This window comes from Pteropus medius, unplaced genomic scaffold, assembly GCF_902729225.1.
Source record: "Pteropus medius unplaced genomic scaffold, Ma_sr-lr_union100, whole genome shotgun sequence".
NCBI lineage: Eukaryota > Metazoa > Chordata > Mammalia > Chiroptera > Pteropodidae > Pteropus > Pteropus medius.
Window position 1 is genome coordinate 4,153,985 of NW_024350923.1, and position 23,370 is coordinate 4,177,354.

The following is a 23,370-nucleotide window of genomic DNA, read 5'->3' on the forward strand; positions in this document are numbered from 1 at the left end:
TGCTAAGCCCAGGTGGGCCAGGAAGAAAGAGGGAAAGAGGAGACTCGGAGTGGTGCAGAGGGTGGGAGAGAGGCTGACTGAGTCTGGCCTGGCCCCCACTGGCCATTGACTTTGGGAGGGACCCTGCCCCTCAGCCCTCAGCCTTTCCAGCTGTAAGTGGTGGAGAGTTGAGCTCCGCCAGCTTAGAGCCCTGCCCTCCGCGTGGTGCCACCAGGGGGCAGCGCAGGGCCTTGGCCTCCTCCACAGCTGGAGGGCAATGTCACCGGTCTGGGCCTAGAGGGCTTTACTTCTGGATTAGCAGTGATGCTTGGCAGGATGGAAATGCCAGTTGGTTTAAGCCACGCCCTCACATGCCTTAGTCCTGATGGCCTCAACTGATTCAGCCCTGGAGGCTCTGAATACACGGGGTCTCTGACTCTTCAGAGAGAAGGGGTGCACCTCTGCTTCCCCCACCACCTCCCCACCTGTGAAGCAGAGCCAAGGGAAGAGGACTGGCTTCCAACATGGTGAGACTCAGCTAAGTGCTGCCGTCCACCATCCCGGCGCCTTTATGGGACTGGGTGTGGTCCCACAATCCCAGCCCTCAGGTGTCTCAGCCTTTTCCCAGCGTCTGGTGGCTGGTTGGCCAGACTTGTGGACCCGGAAGGTATCGGTGCGGCCCCACTGAGGGGCTAGTCCTAGGATTCTGAATGACTGCAGCCTCTGCTTGGGTGTGTAGCTGAGTAACCCTAGGGGCCTGGGCGCTGGAACCCCAGCCCCATAGGTAGAGGCAAGTGAGAGACCAGCTTCTGGCCAGACTTTGCGGGGCAGGCATTTCCCCTACCCTGGGCCTCAGGTTCGAGGGGCTGGGGAGGACGGAGGTCAGACCCTGCTATATTTCCCTAGCACACAGGAGGATTGGGCTAGGGTGGAGACAGAAACCAAGAGTGCTTTGGGGATCCCGAAGAGCACGGAGGGAGTAAAAAGCACCAGCATTTGGAGAAACTCTCTTCCCCGGCTGCCTTGAGGAAGGAAGGCAGGGGCCGCCCTGCCCCGCTGCGGGCGGGGCTGCCCGGACCCCGCAGGGCTGGGGAGGGCCTGCCAAGCCCAGGAAGGGGGCGGGGCGGCCGCAGTGACGCGGCGGGCGGCGGGGAGGGACGGCAGGGCGCCGGCGGGCGGACGGTGAGAAAGGTCGGGGCCATGGGCCTGCGCTGCGCCTCCAGAGGGTCCGGCCACTGCTGGAATCCGAGGCCGGGGCCGGGGGCGCTCCGGGCTCCGACGCACAGCCCGTCCGCCCCCGCCTGTACCCGGTGAGGGGCGTCCGCCCTCAACTGGAGGTGAGCCGGGACGACGGCGGATGGGCCAAGAGCACGGCGGGGGACGGGGACACCGGGGAGCAGAGGGAAGTGGGGACGATGGGGCCTCTTGCCAGCTCGCTGGGTGAGAGGTTGCAGGGTAGAATAGGTGCCTGCAACCGAACCGGGGTGCAGGTGGGCGGAGCGGATTTCGCAAGGCAAGAGTCCGTGGGATACCAAGTGGAGGCACTCGCCTCAGCCCGAAGAGGGGTCAGCCCTGGGAAGGACGATGGGGTGTCTGCATAGACAAGTGCGGGGGGTCCAGGAAGGGTGTTGGGGAGGGGAAAGTCGAGGACTGGGCTCCGGGTCGGAGTGGGGGGAGGCGGAGGGGTTAGTTATCCGGTCCTGAAAGGCAGGTTCAGCTGCAGGGATGTGGGGAACACTGACAGATGCTAAGAGGAGGGGCGCACGGGGCTGCTCCGTGGAGAGACACCCCAGGGGACAAGATTTTAACTGGACGAAAGGAGTGTGAGACACCGGACCCCACCGACTCTGGGAAAGGGATGCAGGGGAGGTCCCGAGGGGCCGGTTGTGGAAGGCAGGCCCGGAAGGAGGGGCCCGGGGACTCCAGGGGGCGGGGCCCCGAGGGATGCTGTTCCGCAGGGGCTTAGGACGCGGCCGGAGAGGCAAGGCTCACCGGCCCGCGCCGCGGCTCCGGGGGGCCAGCGTCAGCGCGCGGTTGCCATAGTGACGGGCGGGCGCCGGGCGGGGGCTGCGCAGAAAAGAGGTCAGCGTTCGGCTTTGCTGCGGCTGCCAGCCCCAGGCGGCGCTGGCGGCGGCACAGGGTTCGCCTCTGCCTCCCCCGTGGCGGGCCGGGGCATGGAGTCCTGCGGCCCGAGCCCCTCGGCCTGCACGCAGGGCTCGGGGCCGCGCGTCGCCGCCCCTCACTGACCGCCGCGCGGTGCCCTGCGCCAGGCGGAGCGGAGGCCGCGCGCGGCGGGCCGAGCGCTTTCAGGATGCTCATCAAAGAGTACCACATTCTGCTGCCCATGAGCCTGGACGAGTACCAGGTGGCCCAGCTCTACATGATCCAGGTGAGGGCGATGGGAAGCGGGAGATCCACGGGGGCCATACTTCATGATGGGGTAACGGCAGGAGCACGCAGGCCGTACCTGGGACAAGGGGCTGGGCCCAGCTCAACCCCCGCCAGTCCTGCTCTGGGGCTTTGAAAGAGCTCAGAGGCCAGAGGAGGAGAAGAGAGCGACCCCCCCTTCAGAGGCAGGGGAGGGTGTAAAGGCTGCAGGAAGAGGGGCAGAAGGGCATAGCGATGTCTCCCCACCCCCCAAGTGCTCAGCCCGTGCTGGGCACTCAGCCCATGTCTGATCTCCGTTAATCCTTAGACTCTGTAATCCCCATGGGTGTAGGGAAAGGAGGGCATAAGGAGGCAAGAGCGAGAGGCAGGGAGTGAAGAGGGGTCCTAGGTGGTAGAGAAGCCTGGGAGGGGGTCCCCAGAGGGTGCAGAATCCTGACAAGCCCAAGTCAGGGAGATGGCATGAGGACCAGGCACCAAAACTGAAACAGAGAGGCCGGCGGGGACCCCGGAGGATAAGAGAGGGGGTCCGGGCTAAGAGGACGGGGATGAGGGTATGGGCTTGGGCTGTGAGGAAAACGGGCCGGGGCAAGCTGTCAGGGAGGCCTGTTCCACATGCGTTCCCCAGAAGTACACAGTCAGAGTCTGCAGAGGCGAGAGGGCCAGGATCCAGCCTCACGGGCTGGGTGGACCAAGTTTGGGCTCCAGCACTATAAAAGGATAGGATGCGAGTACTCACAAACCGTGAGAGCGTGTGGCGGGAGCTGGTCTGGGGTCCCACAGAGGGAGGGGCCTAGGGCGAGGTCCTCAGAGAGGTTTTGCCTCTGTTCTTCCAGCCCACCCACCCTGGGCTCCTTGCTGCCCTTGGAGCCCGGGCAGCACGCTCTCGCCTCAGGAGCTTGCGTGGACCTCCCCTCTGCCTTACATACTCCCCCACGCCCCACGTCCACTCAGCAGCCTCCCTCCCCTCCTTCAAGTCATGTTCGAATCACAGTCGTGGTATCTTCCGTGAGGCCTTCTCTAACTGTCTGTGGAAGTCACAGTCCCCAACTCGATCCCCCTGCTCTGTTCTATGCTTTCTTTTCCCATAGTGCTTCTCACCTTCTCACACACCACGTAATTTGCTTTCTCCTGCGTGTCCCTCTCTCCGTTGGAACGTTAAGTTCCACAAGGACAGGCTCTTTGTTCTGTTCACCAGCAGATCCTAATTAATATAATCCCAAACAGTGCCTGGAATCAAGCAGATCCTCGACCCTGTGGGGGACTGGCCAGCGGCTGTGATTCTGGTCCCAGGAGCTGCAGGGGGCCAGGGTCAGGTTTCAAGGAGTTGGAAAGGCTAGGACGAGGGCCCCAGAGCTGTGCAGGGGGCCAAGCCAAGCTGGGGACCCCAGGAGCTGAGGTGGGGCTGAGCCACGCACTCTGCTCTGCCTGGACTACAGAAAAAGAGCCGGGAGGAGTCAAGTGGTGAGGGCAGCGGCGTGGAGATCCTGGCCAACCGGCCCTACACAGATGGGCCTGGCGGCAGCGGGCAATACACACATAAGGTGTACCACGTGGGCTCCCACATCCCAGGCTGGTTCCGGGCGCTGCTGCCCAAGGCTGCCCTGCAGGTGGAAGAGGAATCCTGGAACGCTTATCCTTATACCCGAACCCGGTGAGTGGGTCGGTTGGGCCTGGGGCCACGAGGGGAAGAGCCCCGGTGGGCACAGGAGTGACCCTTGCCCTTCTTCTCTGCCCAGGTACACCTGCCCCTTTGTGGAGAAATTCTCCATTGAAATAGAGACCTATTACCTGCCTGATGGGGGGCAGCAGCCGAATGTCTTTAACCTGAGTGGGGCTGAGAGGAGACAGCGCATCCTGGGTGAGGCCTGGAACCAGTGGGGGGACCCTGGAGACCCTCTCAGGCTACCTGACGCCTCAGTGGGCAGCCTCTGACAAGTCCCAGGCTCTCTCCAGGCCTTGGCTTCCTGTCTTCAAAAGGCTGCCCTCCAGGTCCCGAGGCAGGGAAGGGGTGGCAGGGGCTGGAGGGGGCTGGTGGTGCTCAGTGCTGCTGGAACCCCCTCAGACACCATCGACATAGTGCGAGATGCAGTGGCCCCGGGCGAGTACAAAGCAGAAGAGGACCCCCGGCTGTACCGCTCAGTTAAGACGGGCCGAGGACCGCTGGCTGATGACTGGGCACGCACGGCGGCCCAGACGGGGCCTCTCATGTGCGCCTATAAGCTGTGCAAGGTCGAGTTCCGCTACTGGGGCATGCAGGCCAAGATCGAGCAGTTCATCCACGATGTCGGTGAGCACCCAGCTGCGGGAGGTTCCGTTTACCCAGCATGCACCAGGCCCCGTGTTTGAGCCAGGATGCTCCCAGGCTCCAGGGGACGCGCGAGCATAAAGCCATCATTGCCATTTGATGTGGTGAGTGCTGAGGCAGAGGGGAGCAGCGCAGCCTGGCCGGGGGTCCAGGGAGACTAGCCTTGAGATACAGGTAAGAGCCAGGAGGGCAAGAGGCTGGCAACATGCTCTCGCAGTCCAAGATTCTAAATCAGTCTGTGAGTCGAGCAAGACTTAGAGACTCTCAGGAGGGTCGCCAGCCCTAACCAGCCACACACTAGGGAGCGAAGGGCAAGCTGTGCCTCTGTCATTCTCTCAGGGTCTCTCCCACCTCCAGCTCCCAGAGTCCCATCCTCTGGCCCTGGTATCCAGGAGCCCCTGTTTCATGCCACCTTAAACCCAAGCCTACAGCTCCTGCAGCTGAACCTTGCCCCACCTCCCAGGTGTGAGCACGGGCCACCTGCAGATAGAAGGATCCCTGAATGGGGGTGTCCAGGGGACTCTCACGGAACCTCCAGTGAGCCACTTCCCATCTCTGCACCCTTCTGTAAACGAGGAGGAGGTTGGGCCAGATAGTAAAAGCTAATGTTGATCACGGATCCTTTGCTAATCACTTTTTATGCAAGATCTCTTCTAACACCCACAACAGCCCCCAAGGTAAGGACTATTATCATTCCCATTTTACAGATGAGGAAATTTAGCGTAGAGAGTAATACAGACTCCTTGTCTTGCATTTGGAAAAATTCCAAAAAGCACAAATAAGAAAATAAAGTCACCCACACAGAACCACTATTAAGATTCTGATATATTTCCTTCCAGAAGTTTATAATTATATTTCAATCATTATTACTTCATTTCCTAGAGATCGAGGTTTCTAACTTTATTCATCTGCTTAAGATGAAAATATCCTAGAATGAGCCTCATCTTTCTCGACAACCTTCATTAAGTGCCAACACTTCCATTAACCATTAACACCTTCATTAACCATCAACAATTTCATTAACCGTTAATGCCTTAATTGTTAACTCCTAAGAAATCAGCAGGAAGCCAGATGAGAGATAGCAAGAACAAGTGATGGTTCCAGCCTCCTGGGGTGTGGGGCTGGGGTCAGTGCTCAGAGTTAGGGTGTCCAGAGGGTTAGAAGAAACTGGGTAGGGAAGGAGGCGGGGCAAGGAGACAAATGCCCGGGTTTCCACTCCCATCCCATAGATAGTGCTCGCCTTGCCTGCCCTACTTTGTGGCTCTGGGTGTGTGATGTGCCCAGGGGAGCCATTACCCAACCTCAGGGACTGAGCATGTGGCTGCTGTGGCAGAGAAACTTGGGTTGGAGGGGGGGCACTGTTGGTTTTTTTAAATTTATCAAGGTGACATTGGTTAATAAAATGACGTAGGTTTCAAGTGTACAATTATACAACACATCATCTGTATATTGCATTATGTATTCGCCTCCCAGAGCCAAATCTCTTTCCATCACCATATATCTGACCCTCTTTACTTTTTTCCTACCTCCCCCCATGTCCCCTTTCCCTCTGGTAACCACTGAACTGTCGTCTGGGTCTATGAGTTTTTCTTCGTCTCGTTCGTCGTTTGTGTGTAGTTTTATACCCCACGTGTGAGTGATATCAGACGGTTCTTGACTTTTTCCATATGACTTATTTCAAGATCCATCCATGTCGTTGCAAATGGCAGTACTTTATTTTTTCTTGCGGTTGAGTAGTAGTCCATTGTCTGCGTGTACCACAGCTTCTTTATCCAGTCATCCATCAGAGGACACTTTAGTCGTATCCATGTCTTGGCCACAGTGAATAATGCTGCAGTGAACATGGGGGTACATATGTCTTTACAGATAAATGTTTCAAATTTGGGGGGTAGATGCCCAGAAGAAGGATTGCTGGGTCATATGATAATTCTATCCTTAATTTTTTGAGGCACCTCCTCACTGTTTTCCACAGTGGCTCTTACCAACGTACATTCCCACCAGCAGCGTATGAGGGTTTTCCCCACGATCTCGCCAATATTCGTTATTACTCGTCTTGCTGATAATAACAATTCTGACAGATGTGAGGTGGTATCTCACTGTGGTTTTCCCTAATAGCTAGTGAAGTTGAGCATCTTTTCAATATGTCTGTTGGCCGTTTGTATGTCTTGGGAGAAGTGTCTCTTTGGGTCCTCTGACCGTTTATGAATTCAATCGTTTGTTTTTCTGTCATTGAGTTGTATGAGTTCTTTATATAGTTTGGATATTAGCCCCTTGTCAGAGATGTTGTTTGCTGTATCTTCTCCCATTTGGTTGGTTGCCTCTTTGTCTTGTTGATGGTTACTTTTGCTGTGCATGAGCTTTTTAGTTTTATACAGTGAGGGGCGGTGGGAGGGGCGGGGAGCTTCGTTTTGATGCCTGGGCACCTATAGGTCTGCGACGGGTGATGCTGCGGGCCCACCGCCAGGCCTGGTGCTGGCAAGACGAATGGACAGATCTGAGCATGGCCGACATCCGGGCACTGGAGGAGGAGACCGCCCGCATGCTGGCCCAGCGCATGGCCAAGTGCAACACGGGCAATGAGGGCTCTGAGGCCCAGCCCCCAGGGAAGCCATGCACTGAGGCCCGGGCTGGGGCCAACCATGCTGCCACCTCTGATGGGCCCGAGCCCCCCCTTGGCCCCGATGCCTCACCCGATGCCAGCTTCGGCAAACAGTGGTCCTCATCCTCACGCTCCTCCTACTCATCCCAACATGGAGGTGAGACTGAGGCAGTGGGTTGGGAGGGAGCGACCCTCAGGCTGGATTCCCAAGCTGAGGCTGATGCGGCCCCGCAGGGGGCGTGTCTCCCCAGAGCTTGTCCGAGTGGCGCATGCAGAACATTGCCCGTGACTCTGAGAACAGCTCTGAAGAGGAGTTCTTTGATGCCCATGGTCAGCACTGCGGGCCCTAGCGGAGGTGGGCGAACCCCTGGGAAGCCCCTCCTACCCCATGACACAGCCCCTTGTCCCTTCAGAAGGCTTCTCTGACAGTGACGAGGTCTTCCCCAAGGAAATGACCAAGTGGAACTCCAATGACTTTATCGACGCCTTCGCCTCCCCCACAGAGGCTGAGGGGGTGCCAGGTAAAGATCGTGAATCAGATTGCCAGCGCCCCATAGGCAGTGGGGACTCAGAGAACAACTCAGTCCTAAGTTCAATGGGGTCCTAAGGTGAATGTCAATCCAGAGAGGGTGTCCAGTAAATACACAAGTGAATAATGAGTAGATAATGGCTGGCTGGAGGGTATTCAAGGTTCAGACACAGCACAAAGGGTGGAGTCTAGGTCAACTTCACATGGGAGCTGGTGTCTAAGCTGGAGTTTGAATGATTGGACCAGTTCTGTCCCAAGGAACTTTCTGTGCAGATGGGCATGTTCTAGCCATGAGGCGCATGTGGCCATCAAGCACTTGAAATATGGCTAGTGTGACTGAGGAACAGAACTTTGTGTTATATTTTAATCCACTGAGATAGGCACGTGTGGTTAGTGGCTACCATTTTGGACAGGGCAGGATTAGGAGGGATTTTCCGGGCGAACGGGCACTGTGGGGAGTGGCATCCCCAACGGGGCCGGCACGGAAATGTGAAAAAACTTGAGAGAATCGAGTGGGGGGAGAAAGGCAGAGGAAGGTAGGGGTTGGGGTGCCACTCAGGCAGACAGCAGCGCATGAGTGTCTGAAGTTTCAGTTGAAGGAACCTCTACAACTCCCACAGTCTCCTTCACTGGGTGTCCCCCTTTGTCCTACAGACTCTGGAGCTGAGGCTGCCAAAGATATCAGGGACGGGGAACAAGCCCCCAGGGACTCGGAGGTGAGTGTGACCAGCCACCCCATATCAAAGTTCTGCTCACCTGCCTGCCAGGCTGCTGCTCTCACACTCCCGGCACCTCGCTGTGCCCCGCAGGGCCCAGAAGGAGCCGGGGAGCTGGGGGCCGAGGCATGCGCAGTCCACGCCCTCTTCCTCATCCTGCACAGCGGCAACATCCTGGACTCTGGCCCTGGGGACGCCAACTCCAAGCAGGCGGATGTGCAGACGCTGAGCCTGGCCTTCGAGGCCGTCACCCGCGTCCACTTTCCCGAGGCCCTGGGCCATGTGGCGCTGCGCCTGGTGCCCTGCCCACCCATCTGTGCTGCCGCCTATGCCCTTGTCTCCAAGTACTGGTCAGGGGTGGCAGGGCTGGGGATACATAGGGTCTGCAAGGTGCATACATCCACCTGGGGACTCTGGGGCCCAGGACGGCCCCATGGGGGGATGGGAAGAAGGCCGGGAAGCCAGACACCTGAGCCAGTCAGCTACGTGGCTGGGCCTCAGTTTCTAGGCAGTGGGTCTGTCACAAAGGCCTCTAGAGTGCTGACACTCCCCACAAAGGCCCCACAGCACTGAGGCTTGCCAGCAAGTCAGGGGGACTTGGAAGGGGCAGTGGAGGGGTGCGGGCCCCCACCCACAGGCCCCACCTCCTCCTCCAGCCTGAGCCCCTACAGCCATGACGGCGACAGCCTGTCCCGCTCCCAGGACCACATTCCACTGGCTGCCCTGCCACTTTTGGCCACCTCGTCCTCCCGATATCAGGGTGCTGTGGCCACCGTCATCGCCCGCACCAACCAGGCCTACGCTGCCTTCCTGCGCTCACCTGAGGGCACTGGCTTCTGCGGGCAGGTCAGGCGCGGGGATGTCCCCCGGGAGCCCGCGGTGGGGACCCTGCACCCGCCTGCCTCCGCCGCAGCCCCTCCTGACAGCGCCGCCTCTCGCCTAGGTGGTGCTGATTGGAGATGGCGTCGGCGGAATCCTGGGCTTTGACGCGCTGTGTCACAGCGCCAGCGTGGGCACGGGGAGCCGGGGCAGCAGCCGCCGCGGGAGCATGGTCAGTGTGGCCGGACCCTGCCCCCTCAGAGTGGTGTCTCTCCATCTCTAGGGCTCTGTCCTCTGGTGCCGACCTCTCTGTGGGCAGGTCCCCTGCTGCCTCGTTCTGCTGCCTCTGGGGCTCTGCCCACCTTCTTTCTTTGAGTCCCTGCCCAGTCCCCAAGCCTCTCTCCTCACTTCCAAATAAGTAGGCATCACATCATTACCAGTCCTAAGGATGTTTCTGTCCCCCTGTTCCCTCTAGAACAATGAGCTGCTCTCCCCAGAGGTGGGCCCGATGAGGGACCCCCTGGCAGATGGAGTGGAGGGGCTGGGCCGGGCCAGCCCAGAACCCTCAGCCCTGCCCACCCAGCGCACCCCCAGCGACATGGCCAGTCTTGAGCCCGAGGGTGCTCAGAACAGGTGACATTGCTGCCCTCTCACCCCTGCCCTGGGCTTGTTCTGGGCTGCGGAGGCAGTCGCACTGAGCACCCCTCCCCCGCAGCCTGCAGGTGGCCCCCACAACTGCCTCCTCCTCCTCTGGGGAGCCCAGGCGGGCAAGCACAGCCTCCTGCCCACCCACGGCCACCTCCGAGGCACTTGATGGCCCCATCAGCGCTGGCCGCCTGGACTTCAAGGTCTCTGGCTTCTTCCTCTTTGGCTCCCCGCTGGGCCTGGTGCTGGCTCTGCGCAAAACCGTGATGCCTGCCTTGGAGGGTGAGTCCTCCCGAAGGGGTGGGGGCCGTGCCTTGTCCTTCCTCTAGCCCTCCCCCATCACCTCCGAATTCCTCCACCTGAGATGCTGGCATCGTTGCCATCCCCCACTGTACGAATTAAATGGCCTGGCTAGAGGAACCCATGGCCCAGAAAGAAGGGACTTGCCCAGGTCAAATTTCCCCACATGTACCGGGAGCTGCTCATGCCCACAGACGCTCCGTGAGAAGGGGTCCAACGGGCACAGGAACCGCGTCATCCTGAGCCACCTCATCAAATTGAAGGCTCTGATCTCTTCTCAGCCAAGGGTTCTGTCTCAGTAGGACCCCGGTGACCTCCCAGGGAATGCTGCCTCGGGTCACGCAGCATGTCAGGGTGCTGCCTCCACACCCCCTACCTCCCAGAATGCCTAGATAAACACCCTCTCTTCTTTGTCCTCTGGGTACCAGTGGCCCAAATGCGCCCAGCCTGCGAGCAGATCTACAACCTCTTCCACGCGGCCGACCCCTGCGCCTGCCGTCTTGAGCCCCTGCTGGCCCCCAAGTTCCAGGCCATCGCCCCACTGGCCATACCCCGCTACCAGAAGTTCCCCCTGGGAGACGGCTCATCCCTGCTGCTGGGTACGCCCCCCCTCCCCAACCAACATAAAGGGGAGAAGGAAGGCACCACCAGGGAGGGCTGGGGATGGGCCCCGTCACCCAAGAACACGTGAGGTAGTTCACACATCACTGGCAACCTCTCATGTCACCATTCCCAGGACCATACAGCCCTATCCCAGCCCCCTGGGAGGTCTGCATCCTAAGACCCTCTGACATTCTCTGCCCAGGAGTGGAGGGCAGTGATGATGACTGGGCTGGACAGAAGAGGCAGAGTGATGCTGGTGTGACAGCAGCCACCAGGGGAGGGGACAGGGGACCGTTGTGTCTATGTGTAGGAGTGCCGTTGTGTCTCCATATGCATTTGCGTTCATGTGTCAGTGGGATGCGTGCATACGTGCGTGCAAGTGGGTACCCATTTGGCCCCAGGAGACGACAGGTGGGCCTGTGCTGGGGTGGTGGAGGCAGGCATTCTGGCAGGAATGCCGCAGGCTGTTGGGTGAGCTAAGAGGAAGGAATGCCCTCCACTCTACTTCTACCCAGATGTGGGGCAGTTCAGCCTTGGCCAAGACTTGAGTAGGGAGGGCCGGCAGAGAAGATGGTGGAGGCCTGGGGCCTGAGTTGTCCTGGAACCCCTCCGTGGGAAGACCGGAGAGCAGCCTGGCCCAGCCTGCTGCTGAGGTCGCCCGTCCTCCCCCAGCTGACACTCTGCAGACCCACTCAGGCCTCTTTCTGGAGGAGCTGGAGATGCTGGTGCCCTCAACACCCACCTCTGCCAGCGGTGCCTTCTGGAAGGGCAGTGAGTTAGGCACCGAGCCACAGGCCCAGCCAGCTGCCCCCAGCACCACCAGTGAGGTGGTTAAGAGTAAGTCAGCCAGCCATGCAGCCTGGAAAGGGGACCCTTATTCCACCTCCAAAGCCCAATGCAACACCCCTGCTCCCAGCGTCTGCTCTGGAACCCCCCCCACCACCACCACCACCTAGCAAAGCAGGCCTGGAAGAAGGGAGGGAGGGAATACCCATGGGCCAGCCAGGTGGGCATGGGGGAGGGAGGCCACCCTAACTCTGCCTGCCATGGCCGTGCAGTCCTGGAGCGATGGTGGGGGACCAAACGGATGGACTACTCCCTCTACTGCCCCGAGGCGCTCACCGCCTTCCCCACAGTCACGCTGCCCCACCTCTTCCACGCCAGCTACTGGGAGTCAGCCGACGTGGTGGCCTTCATCCTGCGCCAGGTGGGCCCGGGAATCTGGGGTGAGTGGTGGGAACCAGACAAGAATGGGGAGCCTCGGGACCCTGTTCACCTGACCACGCCCCGTCCTGCTCAGGTGATTGAGAAGGAGAGGCCACAGCTGGCCGAGTGCGAGGAGCCGTCCATCTACAGCCCGGCCTTCCCCAGGGAGAAGTGGCAGCGCAAACGCACTCAAGTCAAGATCCGAGTGGGTGCACTGACCCTCGCACCCTCAAAAGCGAGTCACTGCCGGCTTCTCCCCAGTATCCCTGTCCAACGGCCTTCCCAGGCCCCGCTCCGCCCCGCCCCCTATGGTTCTGGCTCCACCTCCTCATGCCTCAGCCCCACCCTCAGGAACCTCTGGTCTCTTCCACATCCCCGCACCCCTACCCAAGCCAGGTCTAGGATGGGCACTCGCCTACCCGCCTCATCCTCATCCTCATCCTCGGTCCTTTCAAGGCTCCGCCCCCTCAGAACCGCAGTCCACACACAGGCACTCAGAACTCAGGTTGTGGGGGGCAAAGCGCCAGTCCCTTGGGCCTCGCCCCTCTCCCACAGCGGCCCCGCCTCCTCCAGCCCCCGCCCCTATCTGGGCACCCGCCTCCATCAGCTTCTTCCGCATCCCCAACATTTCCTGGCTGCGGGCTCATACCGTCTCCTCCCGCCAGAATGTCACTTCCAACCACCGGGCGAGCGACACGGTGGTGTGTGAGGGCCGTCCCCAGGTGCTGAATGGACGCTTCATGTACGGGCCCTTGGATGTGGTCACGCTCACGGGAGAGAAGGTCAGTACCCAGCGGCCTTGACCCCGGGTAGCCCCGCCCCCATCTGGCCCGGTCCCGCCTCCAGTCCCCGCGCCCCGCCCCCTCCCCAAATAGCTCCCGCCCGGCCAGATTGCGTGCCCAGCTCCATCCACCTCCAATGACAGGCCCGCTTCTGCCCTCCGCCATTCAAAGTCAGAGAGTGCCTGGGTTCTCCGCCTCACGGACCCTCGCTCCCTCATCCCGTCAGGTGGACGTCTACATCATGACACAGCCGCTCTCCGGCAAGTGGATCCACTTTGGCACCGAGGTCACCAACAGCTCGGGCCGGCTCACCTTCCCGGTACCCCACGAGCGTGCTCTGGGCATCGGTGTCTACCCTGTGCGCATGATGGTCAGGTGAGTTCGGGGCGGCCAGACCCTTGTGAGGTGGGACTCAGCCCGGCGTCGCCCCCACGCCGCTCACACCGCCCACGTGTACTGCAGGGGCGACCACACGTACGCCGAGTGCTGCCTGACAGTGGTGGCCCGCGGCACCGAGGCTGTGGTCTTCAGCATCGACGGCTCCTTCACTGCCAGCGTCTCCATCATGGGCAGTGACCCCAAGGTGCGCGCCGGCGCCGTGGACGTGGTCAGGTAGGAGCCGCTGCCACCGGGCTCACCGCGAAGACCTGCCCCCATCTCTGGTGCCTGGAGCTGACCGCCGCTCCACCCTGCAGGCACTGGCAGGACGCAGGCTACCTGATCGTGTATGTAACAGGCCGGCCTGACATGCAGAAGCACCGCGTGGTGGCCTGGCTGTCGCAGCACAACTTCCCGCACGGCGTCGTCTCCTTCTGCGACGGCCTCACTCATGACCCGCTGCGCCAGAAGGCGATGTTTCTGCAGAGCCTGGTGCAGGAGGTGCGGCGCCTGGGGAGGGTCCCGCCTCCCTCCAGCTGGCTGGGGCGCAAAACCAAAACCGATCTGACCTGGGACGCTCCCCAGGCCCCGCCCCCAACCTCACGGCCCCGCCCCTGGGGTTGACTGGTGTCTTCTGCCAGGTGGAACTGAACATCGTGGCTGGCTATGGGTCCCCCAAAGACGTGGCCGTGTACGCAGCGCTGGGCCTGCCTCCCAGCCAGACCTACATCGTGGGCCGCGCAGTGCGGAAGTTGCAAGCGCAGTGCCAGGTGAGGGCCAAGTGAAGGCGGGGACAGGGTCTGAGGCCGTCAGGGCTACCTGTGTTAAGAGGCACCTGAGCCGGGCATCTGAGAAGGCTGGCTGGCCTCACGGTACCTGGGCTCCTCCCAGGTCAGGGGTCATGAGTAGCTTGGAGCTGCCAGGCGGACCAGGATAGATAACTCAAGCTGGAGTGTGCTCAAGACCTTGAGTGCTGGCTCTGCGCTGGCGTGGCCCTGGGCATCAGCCTTGACCTTTCTAAGCCCCAGTTTCCTGTCTGTAAATGGAAATGATAAAATGGCACCAACCTCGTCGGCTATCATGAGATCATGTGATTTGCTACACGTCAATGTGCAGAAGGCTGAGCACAAAAAAAGTGTTTGCTAAATGTTAGTCGCTGTTATTTCCTCCCCCAAAAATCCCATTTTACCGATGAGGAAACTGAGGCTCAGAGAGGGACAGACCTGGGAGTAAAGCCAAGCTGCCCACCTCCCAGCCTGAGATTCTTACCAACTGAGAAAAGACTCAGGGTCACGTGGTGCCAGGACTAGGCCTAGAATGCAGACAGCACTGCCCGGAAGCCTGGAGAGGACAAGGGAGGGCAGTTTGTGGGCCTGAGACCACCATGCCCTCATCCCTGCCCACCTCTGCCCACAGTTCCTGTCAGATGGCTATGTGGCCCACCTGGGCCAACTGGAGGCCGGCTCCCACCCTCATGCCCCCGCGGGACCCTCCAGAGCCAAGAGCAGCTATGGTGGGGCTGCCCCCGTGGACTTCCTCCGCAAACAGAGCCAGCTGCTTCGCTCAAGGGGAACCAGCCAGGCGGAGCGCGAGAGCCCAGGGACACCGCCCACCACCCTGGCCCGCGGCAAGGCCCGAAGCATCAGCCTCAAGTTGGACTGTGAGGAGTGAGGCCCATACTGTGGCTGGACCTGGGTTATTTATTTACACAATCAAGGGGCCCAAGTGGCCACATGTGAGAGGCTGGGGGCCCAGACCTCTGGCCCCAGCCCTGGCCCCTCAGCTCCACACCCCGCATCTCTGCCTGCCCCTCAGTGTTACTTCCCTTTCATGTGGCAGGACCGAGCCCCAGGGATGGGGGGCAGGGAGGAGGGAGCAGCAAGGACCCAAAGGCTTTTCCAGTGTGTAAACCCATGAAAATAAACGCCACCTGTATCCCACCTGACTGTCCACCTGTTTGGCCTCACAGCGGCCAAGCCCACAGCTTCCAGTTCAGTGGAGACACTGATGGGCAGAGGGGCCAGGATGTGCACAGCGTCATACACCAGGTCAGAGGCAGGGCCAGGATGGGGGCCTGGGTCCCAAAGGTCTCATGGAGGGCTCTCTGTCCTCCCCTCCACCCAAGGCCTTTTCCTGGAGTCAGCGAACCTGGCCCTTCCCACCTCGGCCAGTGTTTCAGTTCGCAGGGGCCACCCTCGGCCCAGACTTGACTTCTCACTGAAACCTGTCTCCAGAAGCTGAGACCAGGGGACCACTGGACCGAGGTTGGGTGGAGGAAGGCGTTCCTCTCCCTCAGGCACAAGCTTCGTTTCCCCTTAAGACCAAAGCCTGCCAGACGCCCCAGCCCTGGCCAGCAGGAAACACTTCCTTCGTGGCAGACATTGTCCTCATTTCTCTGTCAGGGGTACTGAGGCCCAGAGAGGTCTCACGGCTGGGGAATGGGGCACTGGGATTAGAACCCTGATCATTCGACTCCCCAAGACCACCCAAGTACCAGGAAATGCAAAGTGATGACTCTGGCTCTCCCAAAAGATTAGCTCAGCGGGCCCGGAGAGAGATAAATAAGGCCTTTATGTACAGAGAAGCATGGCATAGTGGGGGCAGGTGGGCTGGCAGCTGAAGTGGGCTAAGCAGAGGGCGCAGGGCCCTGTCAGTGGGTGAAGATTCCCCGGAAGCGGGCCTTGTCCTCCTCGTCCTTCTGCCGGATTCGGGCCTCCAGGGCCCGCAGCTCCCGGCTCACGACGGGCGCCAGGGCGGGGTCCAGCTCCAGCACCTTGGCAAAGTCAGCCTGGGCCTCCTGGGTATTCCACACGGCTGCGTGCGCCTTGCCCCGCTTGAAGTAGGCCTTGATGTTGTCTGCAGAGGGTGCCGGCAGGCAAAAGGCACACAAAAGCATGAGGTGGGGACCAGCCAGCTGCCGGCTCTGCCTTCTGGTAGGACAGAGCCCTCCAGACCAGACCCTTGTGGCATCATTCATATCTCAAAGGCACAATGGGGCCCACGGCCATGCCTGGGTGAGGGGTATTGGGTTGAGCTGTGGGAGCTCCGAATGGGGGTGATGTCAAAGGCTCCGTCTTGTGCCCCAGTGAGGGCCGTTTGCCTGACCCCCTGCCCATGTGGCGGCCCAGCGCCCATCGCTCACCGTCATACTTGTTGAGGATGGACGAGCAGTGGTCCAGCACTTCGTAATACTCTTGGGCCACCAGCTTGCACTGACAGTAATTGAGCAGCAGTGGTGTGATCTGCTGATCCAGCTGGATCCAGTCAGGGGACCCAGGCTGTTCCTGGAGGCAATGGGGCAGGGAGAGGGGGAATAATACTGAGACCTGGGCCGTTGGCTCCACCCCGCCCGCTCCACCGCCTGCTGCCACCTGCGGGCAGCACCTTCATCTGCAGGTTCTTGAGGCAGGCGATGGCATCGTAGTACTTGGAGGCCGCCTCCTTCACGTGGCCCTCGCGGTACAATCGGTTGCCCTCCTGGTGGATGACTGGCACCGCCTTTGCTTTCTCCTCATCCGTCATTGCCCACGGGTCCTGCTGGTACGTGCCAGGGTTCTCCACCTGCCGAGGTGTGAGCCAAGTCAGGGGGAGCCCCGGGGCCACCACAGCTGCTCCAGCTGCAGACCTGACCAGCCTCCGGACAGTGGATGCCGGAAGCAGAATCACTTGTGCCTTCACTGACCATCCAACAACCATTTATGTAGCATCTCCTACATGCCCAGCACTGTGCCAGGGTCTAGAAACAGGACAGTGAATGAGACGGTGACCTGGAGAGGGAGGAGCGGCCCCAGGAAGGAGCCCCATGGGGACAGCCAGGGGTCCCACACAAGGTATTCTTGCACCTGCCCTGCCCTAACCCCCCAAACAGTCCATGCATGAAGCCCATGAGGCCGGGTGGTGGCGGTCTGGTGAGGCGCCTGGGCCTTGGCAGCTCCTCACCTTAAGCATCTCGATGTCGAAGATGAGAGGCTGGGGGTTCTGCTGCAGGGCGTCCAGGTCGGCATGGCCCAGGGAACTGTGCTCGTGCATCTGGGCGATGCCGCAGCAGTGCCGCTGGCCCTCCAGGGGGTCCTTGCCAGCTGCGATGTTGCGTAGACTCTTGGCCACCAGCGGGTACAGGACCACATGCTACAGGAGGGCGAGTAGGCACCGGTAGGCATCAGTGTGGCCCAAGAGGCCCAGCCCTCTGCCCATCACCACCTGAGAAAGGGCACTGAGGTCCAGAGAGGGGCCGCAACCGGCTCGGGCCCCACTCCAATGAAACGCGGGCGGGCCCTCCCCACAGGACCGGCCTCCCAGCCTCTCACCCAGCGAAGCCCTCAGCTCCTGCACACTCTCTGGCCACCAAACCCAGCCAAGCACTCACCATCCCCCGTCACCTCCCCCGCCACACACATGCTCCCACTGTCGACCTGTCTCCCCTGTCCTTACAGGCCAGGTGGACTCCTCCTCCCAGGAGCACAGCCTGCAGGCTGGACTCGCCGTTACTGGGGTCCTCCACGTTCTGTTCCCAGAGCCTCTGCCTCCTCTCCTGCCCCAGCCCCACCCCATTCAGAGCCTACCTCAGAGCTGAGCTCAGGGCAGTGACATCACAACCTTTAGGGGAGACCCTCAGGTACAGGGGACTCAGCCTTTGACTTTTCACCAGGAACAGCTACTGGGATGGTGGGAATCAAACCACTCCTGCCCCAGTATAAGCAGCTCCTCTCACTGCCCCTGCGGTCTGCAGCCAGCCAGCAGACACTCCTGAGTCTTGGCATATTGAAGCTACAGGTAAATAGGCCTGACCCCTGCCCTGCAGTAGCTGACATCCAAGCAGAGGACCAGATCCTGGCTACGTAGGGTATAAGAGGAGTTGGAAGACCCATAGGAGAGGTTCGAGCCAACTCCCAGCAGTCAGGGAGGGCTTCCTGGGGGTGGTGACCCAAGAATTCACTATGAAGTATGAGGGAGTATATTGGCCAAGAAGAGAATGGAAAGGAAGGCAGGGAGGTGAATGGGAGGGGGAGCTTTAACCTGATGGTAACCAGGAGGCGGAGCAGTCTGAAGCAGGAGTTATACAAGTCATTTGCATGTGAGAACTAATCCCCGGGCTGCAGTCTGGCTAATGGAGAGGGGAGGGTGGAGTACAGGCTGAGACACCCATGTCTTGATCACATGGTGCCCTGGAGGGAGCTGGTGGTGGTCTATCCGGGCAGAGGCCCTGGGATGAGGAATAGGGATGGCTGACAGACACCGTAGCCCGATGGGCCACCAGGTACCTTGACATCGCAGTGAAACTGGGCGATCTCCCCCACACGCATGGTGCACAGGATGGTCTCCCACACGGGCAGCTTGAACTTCTTGCCAACGATGAGCTCCATGGGCTTGCCGCGCACCCGGCTGTCGTCCAGCACGGTGCCCTCCTTATCACTGTGCAGAGTCCGGTAGTGGAATGTGGCCTGCGGGCCATATGCAGGATCAGGCAAGGGCACAAACCCTCACCCAGCCTCCAAGGACAAGGCTGGCTCCCAGCCCGCAGATGGAACAGGGAGCAGGGCTTGCCCGTGGTCACTGCTTGACCTTTACCCCACCACCCAGGTGAGAAAACTAAGTCACAGAGACGGAAGTAAGGGGCCCAAGTCACACAGCTAGTCGGGGGATGGGCTGGGAAGAAGCCCGGCAGCCTGGCTCCAATCATTCTTCCAAGAGGCATTTATGGGGCACCTACTCTGTACCTGAGCTCTGTGCTAGACACAGCAGTGAACAAATACACCCCGACAACAGTCCCCGCCCCCATGGCGCTCACATGGAATATCCAAGGGAAAGAGATGGGTCTCCACAAAACAACGGGCTATGTAGGTGGAGCTAAGTGCTACAGATCAGAAAAAAAGCAGCAGGTAAGGCAGGAGTTTATAAGGGGCAGGGGAGTGGGGGCGTGGCAAACTCTAAGCGGAGATCCGAAGGGAGTGAGGGAGAAGCAAGCCAGGCAGATCAATGCTGGCAGGAAGGCGGTATGAACTTTCTAGGCCAAAAGAACAGCAGCACAAAAGTCTCGCAGAGAGCGGCAGGGCCACTGTAGCAGAAGCAGTGACTGATGGGGAGGGGTGCACCGTGGGGTCACCGGGATCAGCAGGGATGGACCTCACAGGGCTTGGAGGCCGAGTGTTGTGAGGACACTGTTTTTTAACTCTGAGACGGAAGCCACGTGGTGGCTCCAAGTAGAAGAGGAACCTGAAGTGACGTGGGTTCTGTTGCTGCTGACATGAGAACAGGCTGTAGAGGGGCGAGGGCAGAAGCAGAGGCAAGTGTCCCCAGGGGGAGGGGACGGCGGCGTGGACCAGAGCAGCAATGGGAGAAGTGGTAGAAGTGGTCAGATCCTGGGTGTATTTTGAAAATTGGCTGTGGGACATGAGAAAACGGGAAGAGCCATGGAAACTAGAAGGGCTTTGGCCTGAGCAACCAGAAGGCAGGAGGTGCCCTTCACCAAGATGGGGAAGGTGTGGGTAGAACAGGTTAATTCTGAGTTGCCAACCAGACATCCAGGTGGAGATGGTGAGGAGGGAACTAGATATCAAGTTTAGGGGCGAGGTAAAGGCTAGAGATATACATTTGGAGGTAGTCCAGGCATAGAGATGAGACTGGATGAGATCATCTGGGGGTGAGCGCAGAGAGGTCTGAAGACAGAACCCTCGACAGGATATGGTTAGAGGATCCCACACTCTTCACCACCACGCCATGCTGCTTCTCTGAGCTCTGTTTCCACATTAGTAAAATGGAGTCAACAAAACTACCTATCCCACATTGTGGAAATGAAACAAAAACTTGTAAACCATTTAGCCCGGTGCTCATAGAGTGAGCACTCAATCAATGCTGGTGATTCGTTATTTAATATCACCTGTTCCTGTTTTCAGCGTCATTGTTCACAGATTTTCACTACGATTACAATGCTCTCTCATTTTGGTGTCTGTTCCCTCCAGGATATCCCTCATCAGAACCTTCTTCAAGGCCACCGACTCCCAGCCCATGGGGACATGTAGCCACACCCCTTCTCTCCTCTGGGAATGGATCCCTCTTAATGTAAATGTTCACTAGAGCTATGCAGCTTCCCTCTGCTCTCAGAGCACTCACATTGGGCCAGGCTAGGATCTTTACCTGCCTGACCTTGGCATAGTGCTAGTAAGAGAGCATGAGTTCATTCACAGTACCCAGTCTCTGCCAGGATCTTTAGTCATTCACTCAGTATGCCTGTCCCGCATGATTGCCCTGCTGGGTACAGGGGCTATCCCCAGGAAGTTCCTTAATTTACAGACAACTGACAACTGGGAAACGCACTCCAGGAGGGAACTGCACCAGCAGAAACGGGGAAGCCTGGAGACATAGGTTTTTGCGGGGAAGAGGCGAGAGAGGCTGGAGTGGGGGGCCTGGATGCAAGAGGGAAGAAAGGGGAAAGTGCTTTATTTTCCAGACTTTACCTGTCCCGAGCGATGCCAGGTAGAAAGTCGGAAAGCTGCCAAGGGTTCTGATCTTGCAGATCTGAATTCTGGGCCCGTTCTCTGGGTTTGCGCATCCCGGGGCCTCAGTTTTCTCAACTAAACAATAGGAGCTAATCTATGTGTTTTAAGGAGACCCTACCATCTCTAAATGATCTCGAACCTTGCAACCCAGAGGCTCCGGGTCCCTCTCCGCAGTGCCAGGGCCACTTCCAGATCCCAGGTTTTCCAGCTCAGGTCTCCTCCAGGTCTGGGTCTGAGCAAGCACTGAGGTCAACCCCCCACAACCTGTTTATGGTGATTGACGGCCTCCCCAACCAATGCATCCACACAGCCAAGCCGGGGGCGGGACAGAAGCATCCAAATTCTCTTCTTAAATTCAGACCTATCAGCGTCGAGCTCCGCAGGTGAGCAGCAGGGTCACCAGCCGCTGCTATCTAGGCATGCGCAACCTCTCGCCTATGGCCTCCTCCCGCCTCGCATGCGCGCCGTGCCCCAGAGGGATTGAAGGGAGAGGGGAAGACACCAACCTTGGTTCCATCCTTAAAGTCAGGGAGCTCTCCTCGGCCCTCCTGTATCACACGCTTTTGGATCCCGTCCTGCCGGAGTCTGGTGATGACATCCGCCATCCTTCTCACCCGCTGCTCTCTTTCGGCAACTTCCGGACTCACTCGGCAGCTTCCGGACCTGCTTCGGCAACTTCTGGCGCTTCGGTAACTTCCGAGGCGGCGCCATGTTCGCTGAGGGCAGACGCCAAAAGGGGACTGAACGTGGCAACGGACGGTGATTGGTTCTCCGTGCCGATCCGGGGCGGGGCATGAGACTGTCGCGGGGCGGGACCGGGGCCTTTCAGGGAGGTGGGGCCAGGGTCAGCAGGCGGGGCGGCGCGGCGGCGTCCCTAGCGGTCAGGTCTGTGACTTGGTTAGGACTGCGGCCTTCCCACAGGGCCTTGTGCCACCCCATTTAAAGTTGTAGAAATAGTGTAATAACATTACTGAGCTAGGAGAGAGGCTTGGGGGAGGGGGACCCCCTCCATGACGCCACCCCCTAAAACTCTTTCTGCGTAGTCCCTTCTGGCCTTTGTCTTTTGCATATCTAGCACAATAGGCGTGACTTTCGCTTCCTCGATTTTTCTCTTTTAAAAATAAAAACAAAACCGGGAGTAAGAGGGGACGCGGGGTGTCAGCATCCCTGTGTGAACCATAAGCGCCCCCAGGAGACTAAAAGAGCCTCGTGTGGGGTCGGTGGTGGGTGTGTCATCACCGGTGAATCCACGGTGTCTGGCACAAAGTAGGTGCCCAAGTGAGGTACTTTGGGGCTAAAACCAACGTTTCTCTCCACCCCTGGGGACTAGCTGAGGACAATAGTAAGAGTCTTCCCCCACTTTCGAGGTCACCGGGTAAGGGGAGTGTCTTGAGGCCTGTGCACTGTCTTCATCTGAACCTCATAACTGCCAAGGCTTACTGTCGGTCTCCTGTGCCCCAGGTGCTAATCTAAGTGCTTCAGCTATTTACACTGGTTCACCTCCCACAAGAAGTCCCCTGAGAGAGGTGGGACTTCTGAGGTGAAACGGAAACATGCTTTGTTTGTTTTTTTGCTTTTTTTTTTTTTTTTTTTTTTACCAACAGGAAGTTTTTACACGCAAGTTCTGCCAAATTTTGAAGCAGCAAGTAGTCTGTATCTTATACATATTGTTCCAGAAAATATATAAAGAGGGAAAGCTGACCAATATATCTTACAAAACTACTTTAATCTTGATTCCTGAACCAGATAAGTATTTATATACTGAGACGAGAAAAGTATGCACCATTTTAGTAATAAATATAGATATGAAAAATTCTAAACGAAATGTTAAGCTAATTGAATCCAGTAGTGTATATGAAAATGCATCAATATGCTAAATAAATGTCATTTGCAAAAAGATACTGTATGATTCCATTTGTATGATGTACTGGAGCGGTCAAATTCATAGAGACAAAGTTGAATGGTGGTTGACCGGGAGGAGGGGGAAATGAAGAGTTGTTTGAGTACAGTTTAGAGTTTGTTTTTCAAGATGAAAAAGTTCTGGAGATTGGTTGTACAAAAATGTGAATGAATATACTTAACTACTGAACCACACACTTAAAAATATTTAAGATAGTAATTACGTTACTTTACCACAATTAAAAATTAAAAATTTTTTTTCAAAAAAAGAACTTCAAGATCAAGTAGGGCTCATTCCAAGAATGTAAGAATGGTTTAATATTAGGAACATCTGTTAGCGTCATCCATTACCTCAGTCTCTATTTAAAATTTTGATATTTTGTTCACTATGGATTTTTGCCTTAAACATTTTTTGAAATAATACATTAAAATATTATTGTTCTTGCTTACTGAGGTTTTTGGTGTCCCCTTAAATTTTTCACCCAGGGGGAATGCCTCACTCTCCTCACCCTAGTCCTGGACCACCAAGATCCCACAGCTAGTAAAGAGACGACTAGAATTCCAGCCCAGGCAGTTTGGCTCCAGAGTCAGTGAACTATCTTGTTGCAACACTCTTCTTCTACACAAAACTAAAGCTATCAGGCCAGCAGAAAATGATGTTGGAGAACATCTTTGTCACCTCGGGGTGAGAAAACACTTCAAACAAGACTCAAAGAGCACAAACAT

At 58.4% G+C, this 23,370-nt stretch overlaps 2 protein-coding genes across 5 annotated transcripts; one reads left to right on the forward strand and one right to left on the reverse strand.

The window, feature by feature from the left end:
- Window positions 1-342: 342 nt before the first annotated feature.
- Window positions 343-15,189, forward strand: PITPNM1 (phosphatidylinositol transfer protein membrane associated 1). Of its 3 annotated transcripts, none has more exons than XM_039840691.1 (24): window positions 343-506; window positions 2,250-2,368; window positions 3,804-4,018; window positions 4,104-4,225; window positions 4,430-4,654; window positions 7,102-7,428; window positions 7,506-7,601; window positions 7,688-7,792; window positions 8,455-8,516; window positions 8,610-8,860; window positions 9,173-9,362; window positions 9,460-9,567; window positions 9,811-9,968; window positions 10,051-10,262; window positions 10,709-10,879; window positions 11,556-11,720; window positions 11,942-12,090; window positions 12,184-12,294; window positions 12,755-12,871; window positions 13,098-13,246; window positions 13,334-13,483; window positions 13,567-13,750; window positions 13,891-14,019; window positions 14,666-15,189. In XM_039840691.1, the coding sequence occupies exons 2-24, from the start codon at window positions 2,291-2,293 to the stop codon at window positions 14,918-14,920; spliced, it is 3,729 nt and encodes a 1,242-aa protein (XP_039696625.1). In that variant the 5' UTR covers window positions 343-506; window positions 2,250-2,290; the 3' UTR covers window positions 14,921-15,189. The 3 variants fall into 3 exon arrangements, with proteins under 3 accessions (XP_039696625.1, XP_039696622.1, XP_039696623.1); XM_039840688.1 differs by having other exon boundaries at window positions 346-506; window positions 7,685-7,792; XM_039840689.1 differs by lacking the exon at window positions 343-506 and adding an exon at window positions 1,118-1,316 and having other exon boundaries at window positions 7,685-7,792.
- A 607-nt stretch (window positions 15,190-15,796) lies between these two features.
- On the reverse strand, window positions 15,797-21,478 carry AIP (AHR interacting HSP90 co-chaperone). Of its 2 annotated transcripts, none has more exons than XM_039840703.1 (6): window positions 21,252-21,478; window positions 18,511-18,690; window positions 17,189-17,377; window positions 16,634-16,810; window positions 16,392-16,533; window positions 15,797-16,105 (listed from the first exon to the last, which is right to left on the reverse strand). In XM_039840703.1, the coding sequence occupies exons 1-6, from the start codon at window positions 21,348-21,350 to the stop codon at window positions 15,900-15,902; spliced, it is 993 nt and encodes a 330-aa protein (XP_039696637.1). In that variant the 5' UTR covers window positions 21,351-21,478; the 3' UTR covers window positions 15,797-15,899. The 2 variants fall into 2 exon arrangements, with proteins under 2 accessions (XP_039696637.1, XP_039696638.1); XM_039840704.1 differs by having other exon boundaries at window positions 16,033-16,105; window positions 16,400-16,533.
- Between the last annotated feature and the right edge of the window lie 1,892 nt (window positions 21,479-23,370).